General features: G+C 38.6%; 1 protein-coding gene across 1 annotated transcript; it reads left to right on the plus strand.

Annotated features, from left to right (window-relative positions):
- The first annotated feature begins 3765 nt into the window (after positions 1-3765).
- On the plus strand, positions 3766-4233 carry LOC142173594 (uncharacterized). Its single transcript, XM_075239215.1, has one exon. The coding sequence runs from the start codon at positions 3766-3768 to the stop codon at positions 4231-4233; it is 468 nt and encodes a 155-aa protein (XP_075095316.1).
- Positions 4234-12924: the final 8691 nt, after the last annotated feature.

Here is a 12924-nt window from a genome sequence, read left to right on the forward strand (position 1 = left end):
ACCGAGCGGGAGATGCGGAGCAGATATCCATGCCTATTCGAGACTCCAGGTATGTTTCTAGACCTGTTCGAGGACGAACGGATGTTTAAGAGGGGGGGATGTAACGATCCGGCCGGTCGTTTCAAGAGTTGTAGCCCCGTTTTCCCCATTTCTACTTCTTTTTGTGTTATTCAGCTATATTATGTTATATTGGGCTAGTTGGTTCGAGACCGGAGTGGTTTCGGAGTGAATTGAGACACTTAGTCTTTTAAGTAGAAACTTAAGTTGGAAAGGTCAACCGGATGTTGACCTATGTATAAATGATCTCGAATTCGAATTCTGATAATTCCAATAGCTCTGTATGGTGATTTTGGGCTTAGGAGCATGTCCAGAATATTATTTGGAAGTCCGTAGAGGAATTAAGCTTGAAATGCCGAAAGTTTAGTTTTTGAGAAATTTGACCGGGGGGTTAGCTTTTTTATATCGGGGTCGGAATCCGATTCTGAAAATTGGAACACCTCTGTTATGTAATTTATGACTTGTGTGCAATATTTGAGGTCAATCGGACGTGATTTGATAGGTTCCGGAGTCTTTTATAGAAATTAGAAATTTCAAAGTTCATTAGGTTTGAATTGGGGAGTAATTCATGATTTTAGCGTTGTTGGAGGTGATTTGAGGGTTCAACTAAGTCCGTATGATATTTTAGGACTTGTTGGTATACTTGGTCGAGGTCCCGAGGGGCTCGGGTGAGTTTTGGATGGTTAACGGATCAAAAATTTGAACTTAAATAGCTACTGGAATTTTCTGATATCTGATAATGTTTTCCTTCTACGCGATCACGTGAATGCGTTTGCGATCACGTAGGCTTAGTTGGTCAGTGATGATTTTTGTTCTACGCGATCGCGTGGGGATATCTGTGATCGCGTAGCGTTAATATGAGGCAGTGGCAATTTGTGCCTTGCGATCGCGTGAAGCGTGATGCGATCACGTAGCTCTGAAATTTTGTGACTCGCGAACGCGTGACGAAGGTCGCGTTCGCGTAGAGTAAGTGGAGCGAAGTAGAAGTCACGCATTTTTTTCTTCGCAATCGCATGGACTAGTCCGCGATCACGTATGTCTGTGATATTGTGCATCGCGATCGCGTGGGAAAATTCGCGATCGCGTAGAGTAAAATCTGGGCAATGGAAATTGTTCTTCGTGATCACGTAGAGCAAATGTCTGGGCAGAGAGTTTAAGCTCTGAAAATGGGACTTTGTCCCATTTTCAGTTTTTGACGATTTGGAGCTCGAATTTGAGGCGATTTTGGGTGATTTTCAGAGGAAACAACGGGGTAAGTGTTCTTAACTCAATATTGGTTAAATTACCCGAATCCATGGTTGTTTTTATCATTTAATCGGTGAATTGAGTTGGGAAAATTTGAAAACCTTCTTGGTTTAAATTGAAGATTTGAGGGTCGAGTTGGGGTCGGAGTTTGGTAAAATTGGTATGGTTAGACTTGTGGTTGAATGGGCTTCCGGATTTTATAACTTTTGTCGAGTTCCGAGACATGGGCCCCACGGGCAATTTTTGAGCTAATTTTTGAATTTTTATGAAAAATTATTATTTTCTTATGGGACTAATTCCAATGAATTTTATTGACTGAAATGGATTATTTATGATCAGATTCGAGGCGTTTGGAGACCAATTCACGAGGAAAGGACATTGCAGAATTAGAATTTCACGACTTGAGGTAAGTAACGATTGTAAATCTAGTCCTGAGGGTACGAAACCCCGGATGTTGTATCATTCTTCTATTTTTAGTGACGCACATGCTAGGTGACGGGCGTGTGGGCGTGCACTATTGGTGATTGTGACTTAGTCTATCCCGTAGCAACTGTAAAGTTGCATACTTTGTTGAAACTATATGATACTTATGTATTTTAGAAAGAGTTTCTATAAATTGGGCTGAATGCCATGTTTGGGCCTTGCGCCAGTGCTGTTTGGACCCTTATGGGATTTTCTTACTATCCTCTCATTGTCTTCGATTGAAAAATCTATACTCAGTCATGTTTATACTTGTTTACCGCATAACTCAGTTTTATGACTTTACTTTGATGCATATATTTGTTTTGGGCTGAATGCCCGGTTTTACTGAAATGCCCGGGGGGCTTGAGAGGTTTATGACTAAGTGAGGCCGAGGGCCTGATTTGTGAGTATGAGTGCGGATCGGGGCTGCCCGCCTGTAGCATACTTTATTATTATAGCACGTGAGTTGTCCATGTAGATTATAGCGCTTGGACTAAAAGAGCCCCTCCGGAGTCTGTACACACCCCCCAGTGAGCGCAGGCACCTACTGAGTGCGAGTGCCGAGTGTTGAGTGACTGGGAGGCATGAGTGATTGTGAGGTATGCCCGAGTGGCAAAGAGTGATTGTGAGGTATGCCCGAGTGGCACAAGTGACTGTGAGATTTGCCCGAGGGGCTGTATATGAGTGATGTTTTGTCCGGAGGGCTGTTTATGATTTCATCATTTTTTCTCACCTTTGCATTTTTCCTCTGATTGAAAACTGTTGAAAAATATCTTTAAATGGTTTTTACTGGAACTGGGTTTAAACGAGATGGTTTGATTCAAATCCTGATTTTAAAAGCAGGTGGTATTTTACTGAGATTTCCTGATATGAATGTTATATGCTCTACTGCTCGTTACTACTGCTTAGTCTTTATTTATTGTTGTTACTTACTGAGTTGGCGTACTCACGTTACTCCCTGCACCTTGCGTGTAGATTCGGGTGTAGCTGGACACGGTAACGGTTATTGATTGTTCTGGTGGCAGATTTTCTTGGAGATAACAAGGTAGCTGTTTGGCGATCGCAGCCCCTGCTCTTCTCCCTCTTATCTTCCTCTAGTTGTATTTAGCTATTTTCCATGCTGAGTTAGCCTTGATATTATTAGACAGATTGTAGCAGATGCTTATGACTAGTGACACCCCGATGTCGGGCTTTTCCTTCCGCACTTTTATTTTGATTGGAACTCCTTTATGAAGGTTTTTATGTTAAATAACATTGGAATTATCTTTGAAATGAAAATATCGGTTTGTTTTGGAAATGAGTCGGCTTTCCTAGTTCCACGATAGGCGCCATCATGACAAGGGTTAGTTTGGGTCATGACATAGCTAATATCGCGTTAGTTGCGTAAATAACAAATGCAGAAAATGCTATCGTAATACATTTGTTTCATTCAGCACTGGACCAGGATAAAAATGAGGTAAATTTCAATAATTTAACTTGGGACTGGAGAAACGAATTTGTTAATTTTTTGCAGTATGGAACCTTACCTGAAGACAAGAAAGAGTCTCAGCTACTTTAAAGAAAAGCTGCCCGTTACTGCTTAATTTGAGGAAATATATATCGAAAGATGTTCGGGGGACCTTTAGCAAGATGCCTTGGACCCGCTCAGACGGAATATGTGATGAGGGAAGTACACAAGGGACATTGTTGAAATCACGCAGGAGGAAGATCCTTGGTAAAAACTTTAATTAGAGCTCGATACTACTGGCCAAAAATGGAAGAAGATGCAGAAAAGTTTGTAGCAAAGTGTGATAAATGTCAACGATATGGAAATAACATGCATAGCCTATCAGAGCTATTGCATACAGTTATTTCCCTTGGCCATTCATGAAGTGGGGAATGGATATCGTGGGACCATTGCCACAAGCTAAAGAAAAGGTACGGTTTTTGTTAGTATTAATAGATTATTTTTCCAAATGGGTAGAGGCAAGAGTCTTTAAACAGGTGCGAGAGAAGGAAGTCATGGATTTTATTTGGATAAACATTATATGCCAATTTAGAGTGCCAAGAGAAATCATATGTGATAATGGCCCACAGTTTATAGGCACGAAAGTCACAAATTTTTTTCAGAGTTGGCAGATCAAACGAATAACTTCCACACCTTACCATCCTGTGGCTAATGGACAAGCTGAATCAACAAACAAGATTATTATTAATAATTTGAAGAAGATATTAGAGGAATCAAAAGGCAATTGGCATGAGGTGTTACCAGGAGTATTATGGGCTTATCGAACGACGGCAAAGACAGGCATGGGAGAAACTCCCTTTTCACTTATTTATGGTGCTGAAGCTTTAATTCCAGTTGAAATAGGTGAGCCAAGTACGAGATTTGCACAAGCAACTGAGGAATCAAATGGTGAAGAGATGAGAACGAATTTAGACTTACTCGAGGAAAGGAGAGAAGCGACTCTAATAAGAATGGCAGCTTAAAAATAAATTATTGAGTGATACTACAACAGGAGAACCCATCTCAGATACTTCAAGATTGGGGACTTTGTTCTCAAAAAGGTTTTTCAATCAACAAAAACAACTGGAGCAGGGAAGTTGAGTCCAAATTGGAAAGGTCCTTACAAGGTTCGAAGTATCGCTGGGAAAGGTGCTTATGAGTTGGAAACCATAGAAGGCAAGATACTACCTTCGAATTGGAATGATGTTCATTTAAAGAAGTATTACTTCTAGGCAAAGGAAGTACCCACTGTCAGGTATCGCTCAACTATAATTTTATTTTGTTCTTTTGAATTATACTAAAAATTTTAGATGATAGGCAAAAAGCTAGCCCACACCAAATGATGATATTAGACCTGAAAGACACGCGGGATATAAAATTATTTCCGGTCTAGGTTACAACCTTTCTGATAGAAATAAAAAGGGTTAAGCAGTCATCATCCAAATATATACCTTCGAGTCCCGTATGTATTTTCCTTTTAAGGAAATGGACCAAATGGAAGGAATAATTAAGTGCTCGAGATTTAATACTTCAAAGCTCTAACACTTGGGGACTATAGATACGAAGGGAAAGAAGACTAAAAGTCAGAATTCAAGCATGGAACAGCCCAAAAGTCAAAAGTCAAGAGCCAGTCAAGAGCCAAAAATCAAGCCTAAATCAAAAACCTTTGTGATAGCCTTGATAAGGTGTAAACTCGCGGACATACGTTATATTTCAAGATCCTACGAGTTTTTAGGTTAAGGGCATTAGTTAGTCATGGGTTTACAAGATAGACCCTAAATTTTGAAACTTGTTACAAAGAAAACAGTTATGAAAGAGTTGTAAATATTATACAAAAAGTTATTTGTATACATGAAAAGTGTTATATAATTTGAAAGTTCAAAGCATGAAACTTCCTCAAATTACTCATGAAATTTCTTCAGAGTATTCCTTTTTCTACTTCTCTCATATATTTACACCAATATAAAGTTAAGACGTCTTCTTCATTGGTGTCGTTTATAAAAGGGCCCTCTTTTATAAAAATTCGTGTCTAACAAAATCACGAAATATTATAGCATTTTTAATGCAAGCCAAAGAGTAAAAATGAAAACTCAACATCAAAATAAGAAAAGGTTTATATATTAAACTTGGATAAAACTAAGATACTTGTCTGTTATCAGACCCAAAAACGAGATAGGGGTAAAAACCAACATCCATTCCAAAAAGAGAAAAACAAACTTCCCATAAAAAAGTTTCAAATAAAACTACACTAAGGGGCAACATCCAAGGTGGCATCATCAGCAACAGGAAAAGATTCATCAACAACGGGAGAAGATTCAGCTTAGGGAGTATGAGCTTGAACACTAACTTTACCAGGAACGGGATCATCACCCTCGTGAACATTAACCTCAAGTGAGGAAAGGTTTTGACTTTGCTGAGTTTTTTCAATCGTTTCTTTAGCTTTGGCGATCTCAGCATTCAGGTCAAAGCCTTCCTGGCTAGCCTCCATCAAAGTCTCGAGGCGGGTATTCAAAAAGGCCCAACTCACATCGAGTGTCCTTCAAGAGCCTCATAATATTTCTCCCATTGTTCAATCTCGATCTTCAGCTCTTCTTTCTCAACTTGAGAAGCATCATAGGCAGTCTTCAAAGGGGCGAGAGAGTTATCCAAGAACTTGATCTTATCAGAAGAGGCACGAAGATCTTCTTGAGCTTGTGTAAGTGTTTGAATTAATTCTCCGGCATAAGTTTCTTTCTGGTTAAGAAGTTCTTTCAAACCCCTTATCTCTTCAGTGGCTTTCGAAAGTTGTTCGGCAAATGAAGACTCAAGGATATCCTTGTCTTTTCTAACTTGACTTGAAGAGGCTTTTTCAATTGTCAGTTCTGCCGCAACCATCTTCGCTTGTTGTTCCAAAGCACACTTCTCTTCAGCCAAAACTTCCTTCTCCAATTGAAGACCCTCGTATTGCTCCTTCTAGTTGTCAGTTTTGGTATGGTAATCAATGACTTGTTGATCAGTATGGACAATCCTTTTCATAAGCTTCGAGCCTATCAAATTGATCTATAAAAGGAAAGAAAGAAGTTATGGTTAAACAAAAGTAAATAACCACAAGGAAAAGAGAAGTAAATCTAAAACTCGAACCTTCAGAGATGAATGAACAATATCATTCATCCAAGTCAATGAACTGTGGCTCTCCAACTTTGTCTTCTCTATAGGGCCGAGCAAAGGCTTCAACCATACATCAGCTCGACCAGATTTTTTTCAGCAAATTTCCACTCTCAGAGACTTCAATAGTAACCTTCTTCATCGCTTTATTACTACTAGAAGGACCAACTTCTGCATAAGAAGTAGTAGCAACAGGAATGGTTGAGGAAATGAAAGAAGTCACGGGGAGAGCATTAGCAACAAAAGCAGGTAGGGTAGTTTGAGAACGAATGGGGACTGACACTGGAAGAGAAGCAAGAGGCAACTCTTCAGAAACGGGACCAAAGTCTTAATTAACAAAACCACGGGCAAACAACTGATCAGTAGAATCACGAGGAGGAACATTCATCTATTCATCAGAAATCACTAAAGTAGCACTTTCGGGCTCATCTAAAAGCCTACAAGGGACTGAACTTGGAGGAGGGGTGGCTTCATCTTCGGAAATAATGCGCCTCCTAACTCGAGGCCTGCGCACTAAAGAACCATCTTCATGTTCTTCTTCACCTTCAGAGCCACAGGCTCCGTCCACTTTTCTTTTAGATGAAGATCTCAAAATCCTCTCTTGAGCAAGAGATACAGAAAGTCTTGAAGAAGTAATAGACGCGGGACTGACACCACGAATAGGAAATCCTAGCAAAAGAGAAAAGTTAGGAACTCCTAAATTAACACAAAGATAAGGAGAAAAATTAATAAAGGAAGGGTACCGTGTGTTTTGACTTTCCATCCAAACCTATGAGAAAGGTACTTCCAAGACCTTCTCTCTATAGGAGCAACCGACAATAACTTTTCTACCCAAGCACGGACGTTAGGGATATCCTAAAAAACTTCCATGGTTGCTGAAAAGGTAGACACGGGAGTATAAGTTTTTCTTTTTTCAAGAAAGAGAAGGAAAGGGCACATTCTCTTCACCCACCAAAGCACTTGTAGGAGCAGCTACAAAGCGGGCATATTAGCCACGATCTCTATCATTATTAGGGCTAACCAATACTCTCTTACTTCTGGCCACGAGGGTAAAGAACCCTTCACGAAATAATTTGAGGGAGTAAAGATAAAGCAAGTGATGAAAGGTGAAATGCAAGGAAGCCATGTTGGATAGATATCGAAGACATACAACAGCTCTCCAAACAATAGGACCAATCTGTCCTAGGCATACATTAAAGAAGCGGCAGAATTCAATTATTACTAGGTCAATAGGCGGTCTAAACCCTAAAGTGAAAGGATATGTGTAAATAAAGAAATAGCCAGCCTGATATGAAGTTATTCTTTGGTTTGGACCAGGAACTAAAACTAGAAAGTCGGACTTCCAGTAGCATTCTCTTCGAACAAGAGAGATCAAACCAGTGGTAATTTGGGTAAGATAAAGATCGACACGATCATGGGAGGCTAAAGAAGAAACTTGGTTCCTAATCGTTTCACGATCAGATGAGAAAGAAAAATCTTACGGAATGATTTCATCAACCATCGATTCACGTATAGGTTCATTTGATTCCCTATTTCTAGCAGAAGATCTAGGGGTTAAAGAAGCCCTAGGTTTAGAAGAAGGAGTAGGAGTATTGGTTTGAGAAGAAGAACCACGAATGGACAACGATCCTAAACTACGCAGTCTGTCACCTCTTCTACTCCTAACAGGAGCAGATAAAGGAGCAAGTTCATCAACAATTACTACTTTACGAGGATCGGGATTTGATGAAGACATGGTTGTATAAGGAATTAACAGAGCAATATGTGCTAAAAAAGAAGGACGAATGAAGAAGAAGAGCACTGTAGAATGAAGGTTTCGTAAAATCGAAGGCATATGAGCCGCAGAAAAGCCCTAAAAATGCTGAGACGCCACAGATCCAATCATCGAAGGCCACTTGGCATATGAATTAAATGGAAGTGACATACGACGCGTTGGTTCTAAAGAAAGCACAATGATGCTTGGGAAATGGCTGCAAAGGATTCCCTCCATAAATACATACCACTTCCCAAATATTCAATTGTAGAATATTCAGTAAGTGGGGGGACTATCTGTATTAGTGGTAAATAATTGGTACACGTGGAAATATATTTAGCTGACAGAGTATGATACGTGGAACAATGAGAGAATGACAACTGGCATATTACATTTAAAAGATGTATGAACTACAAGAGGTACGAGTCAATCACCCACGGGATAATGGGGATCAACGTTCGAATCTTAACAACTACTGAAGAGGCACGAGCGGAATGAATCAAGACAGAAAAGAAGGAAGATTTATGAACCTACAATTAATTATGAAGGGGAATCAGAATCGATACAGAATCTTCATGGACAGTTACGATTGCCAATTATAACGGACCATTAATGTCATTAAAGCTCATAATGATTCCATCATAAATAGTAGAAAACGTTACATATGTAAACTCCTATATAAGGGGAGAGAATTTTACTTGTAAAGACATGTTCTGATTACTATTGGAATATAATCACTTTCTCTTGCTTATTCAATCAATTTTTTTTTAATATCTCTTTTATTTCCTTTCAAGTGAATTATTGAGGAAGTAGAAAATTTCTTGGTTATCAGACTTTGACTAAAAATCTTATTCTTTGGTTAAACAGTACTGTCTCCTTATTCTTCGCGGAACAATTGTTTTTTCTAATTTGTCGTCCCCCTTGTAAGAAATGGGAAAAGGTAATATTTGAAAGTTCTAGGTTATGCGATGTTGTTTCATGCTGTAACGATGAGAAAATATGCACTCTGTCCGAGAATGAAAAACTAGGCATAATACAGACTATACCACAAATAAGTACTTGTCTGTCTCGTATAAGGACACCAATTGATAGAACTGCAGATTATCGGAAGAGACAATTGGTTTCGTGGCAAGATCAATTGTTTCTGGTTCTACAAAAATTGGGATCACCTTCAATCTTGGAGACAGAATAATTTTACAGAAAACATTCAATTTGGATGGATTTAACATCTTTGTAGGTCTAGGATACCAACATCTGCGACCATCTTACTTTAGACCTTCAAAGAAAAATTTCTCAGTATCTACTTTCTCAAGACGCATACTTGTACATGAATTTTCGCTTGGCGTGCAAATTATGGAGATCCGTTGCTCCTCCGTTACGTTGGAAGGTGGTTGATCACGCAGTTCGTTCTTCTGAATGAGACTCAATGTGGCTTCTATCCCTAAACCAGAAAGATGGATTGACGTGTTATATGAGCAACGACGACTTACTAGGGCGTGAAATTAGGTATTCAAAAGACGGTTGGCTTCTTGTTTCAAGACGTCCAAGGTCTCTCTTCTTACTTGATCCTTCTAGTAAAAAAATAATCCATCTTCCAGACCGAACAAATGACTATAACTGTGACACTATGTCATTCTCAGCTTCTCCAACAAATTCTTTAACCTGGGCGATCTTTGGTATAACTTGTTTAGGCATGCATCAAGTTAGGTATTCATATTTGAGAGCAGGGGATGATAATTGGACTAGTATGACAATGGACAATGAGGTACCTTTTTTACTTTCATGTTCTATTCCTCTGTACTTTGGTGAAGAATTTTGTGTCATAGGCCATGGTTGTGATGTGGGTACATTTGGATTTTTAGAAGACGGAAACCCTTACTGGGTTATCCATCAAATTTCTCTGCTATATTCACCTCGTATTTATGACGCTCGCCATCATTTTTTAGTTCAATGGGATCAAAATATGTTGCATTCAGTGATTGTGACATGAAAGCATAATGTTCGTATTTATGAACTAGAATTTGGAGAACAAAATAAGATTAGATTAGTGAAAGAAGTCAAATCCCGGCTTCTTTACATTAGCGAAGCCTCGTCTGTTGCAGTCCAGGGCATGAACGTAAGTTTGGATGATGCTCTTTTATTCCCCAGTTTCAACACTTGTAACGATTATATCTACTACTCCTTGGAAGCTGCCGCATTCAAAGTATTGAAAGCCAATTGCACAAATAAAAGGCGCTCGAAAGAGCTTTTAAGAGTCCGTTTGAATTGACTTATTTTAAGTTCTTTTAAGTCAAAATAACTCTCAAGCTATTTTGTAGTGTCGGGATAAAGTAAATATTTTTTTAAGCTAAAATGATAAAAATAAGCCAAAAGCTAAAATTCCTAATTTATTGGCTTATGTTTAAAAATCACTTAAGAAAGCCCATCCAAACGGGCTCTAAATCCAAACAAAATCCCATCCAAACGGGCTCTAAATCGTATTTGGATCTGCTGTGAACGGGCTCCCGTCTGTGACGAACCACATTGCAAAGCCGAGCAAAATATTTCCATGGTGGCAGGGAATTGATCCGACATATCTCTGTACTCTTTATTTACTACTAGTATTTTCGTTTAATGAATAACTTTCATATTGCATTATTTATTTATTTAGGCCAAATACATATCCAACCCCTTAAATTTGGCTCTAATTTTCATTTAAACACCTCAACTAAGACTTGTTCCCATCAAACACTTAAACTATGTTTAAATTGTACCCATTTGACTTATGTGACAAAGTGCGTGTCCCACACTTTCTCTAAGAGCGTGAAAAGGCAAATTTTCTGTATTTTAATTGTTTTTCTCTCTCCTTCGTCCCCTTCCCCACCCCCCACCCACCCCAAAGCGATATCTTCAAGGACAATAAGCATTGCACCTTGGGAAGTTAGGATTAGACAAAAAAGGACTAATGTACGTGGAATGGTTACTGTCCTTGAAGATATATATAAAGTAAAATAATATTAGAGTACAAGATAAAAATGCAATCAATCAGACCAACATGGCAACTGCAATATACTAGTGTCTATGCTTGTCACGACTTAAAATTCACAAGTCGTGATGGCCCCTAACCCGACCCATTTGGTCAGCCAATTAATAGTTCACACAATTCTAATAAAATAAATATGATCAACAATTGATATATTTGAATTCCAAACAACATTTCAAGGACTAGTAGTACAAGACATAAGCTACTAAGACTAGATTATTGAAAAAAATGTATATGAAATAAATTCAACTTTTGTTTGAAATGTACTTAAACAGAATTTAACTCTAAAACTACCCAGGGACAAGTGATAGCCACATCCGGAAGGCACGAATATCTTCAGAGTCAGTTCCCGACATCACCCGCAGCTCCGCTCCAAAATCTGCACGTAAGGTGCAGAAGTGTAGTATGAGTACAACCGACCCCATATACTCAGTAAGTATCTTGATTAACCTCGGTGAAGTAGTGACGAGACTTTATAGTTAAAATATACTCACTGATATAACCCGTACAGAAGACTAGCAATAGAACAATACTAGAACATAACAGAATAGCGTACAAGGAAGCAATTATGCAAAGCAGTAGATGATTTCTAGAAGAACCACAATTAATATTCCTCAATATCATGACCAATCCTTTCCCTTAGAGCGATAACTAGCAAATCACAGTAATAAATTCATAACTTTTATAGTGTGAGAAATATACTCAAGACATCAAATCTAACGGCACGACAACACCCTTCGTGCATTTATCCCATCCTCACCAAATATACGTGTAACAGTACCAACCAGGTGAAAGAAATGTCGATAACAGTAATGACAAGGTAGGAAACATAGGAATGATGACATCAATTAGGAAAGAAGAGCATAATTTCACCTAACTAGCATAGTAGAAGGCATAGATATAGATATGACAACGAAAGGAACGCATGGTCTTTATAAGCTAACAAGTAGAGGCATGAATGGATAACGTGGTAAAAAGCTTATACTAGAGTGCAACAAACTAGATACGATATGGTTATAGATATAACAACAGGAAGGAGGCATGGTATTTGCAATTTAAACAAGTAGAACGCATGGGCAACACAACAATAACTGAGATAGAGAACAAAGACAGAACAACAATGACAAGTCACATAGGAAACATAGGTGCGACAATAACTGCTCAAGGTAAAGGCATGGACGTATACACAAGAAAAAGATATCACAATATAATGCATGTCCCTCGTCCTCGCATGGACGGAAAAACCCTTCGTTCTATGAACTCGTGATAATATAAAAGCATGATGATATAAATAAAATGGTACGACATCACCCTTCATGTTTTTACTCATCCTCACATGATAATGTAAATGAGATCAGGATAATATAAATGAAATGGCACGGCATCACCCTTCGTGCTTTTATTCTCAAATGAAATGGCACGGCATCACCCTTCGTGCTTTTCACTTTCCTTCATATGATAAAATATATGAAATGGCACGGCATCAACCTTCGTGCTTTACACTCTCCCTCACATGATAATATAAAAGAAATGCCATGGCATCACCCTTCGTGCTTTACACTCTTCCTCACCAAGCATATGTATATCAATGACAAACAAGGTCGGAAGTATAAATAACATCAAGGAGAGTTTAAACGAATATTCCAAATGAACCCCAATCACAACTTTCAAGTCAACAATAGATCAATAAACCCTCAAGACCCTTATTGTTCAAGTATTTCAACAAATCTAAAGAATAATCTACAGCTCGAGTAT

Source organism: Nicotiana tabacum, chromosome 19 (assembly GCF_000715075.1).
Source record: "Nicotiana tabacum cultivar K326 chromosome 19, ASM71507v2, whole genome shotgun sequence".
Lineage (NCBI taxonomy): Eukaryota > Viridiplantae > Streptophyta > Magnoliopsida > Solanales > Solanaceae > Nicotiana > Nicotiana tabacum.

What these genes read in the sequence shown, in the direction of transcription:
- LOC142173594 (XM_075239215.1), top strand. Translation starts at nt 3,766, where the DNA reads ATGGATTTTATTTGGATAAACATTATATGCCAATTTAGAGTGCCAAGA.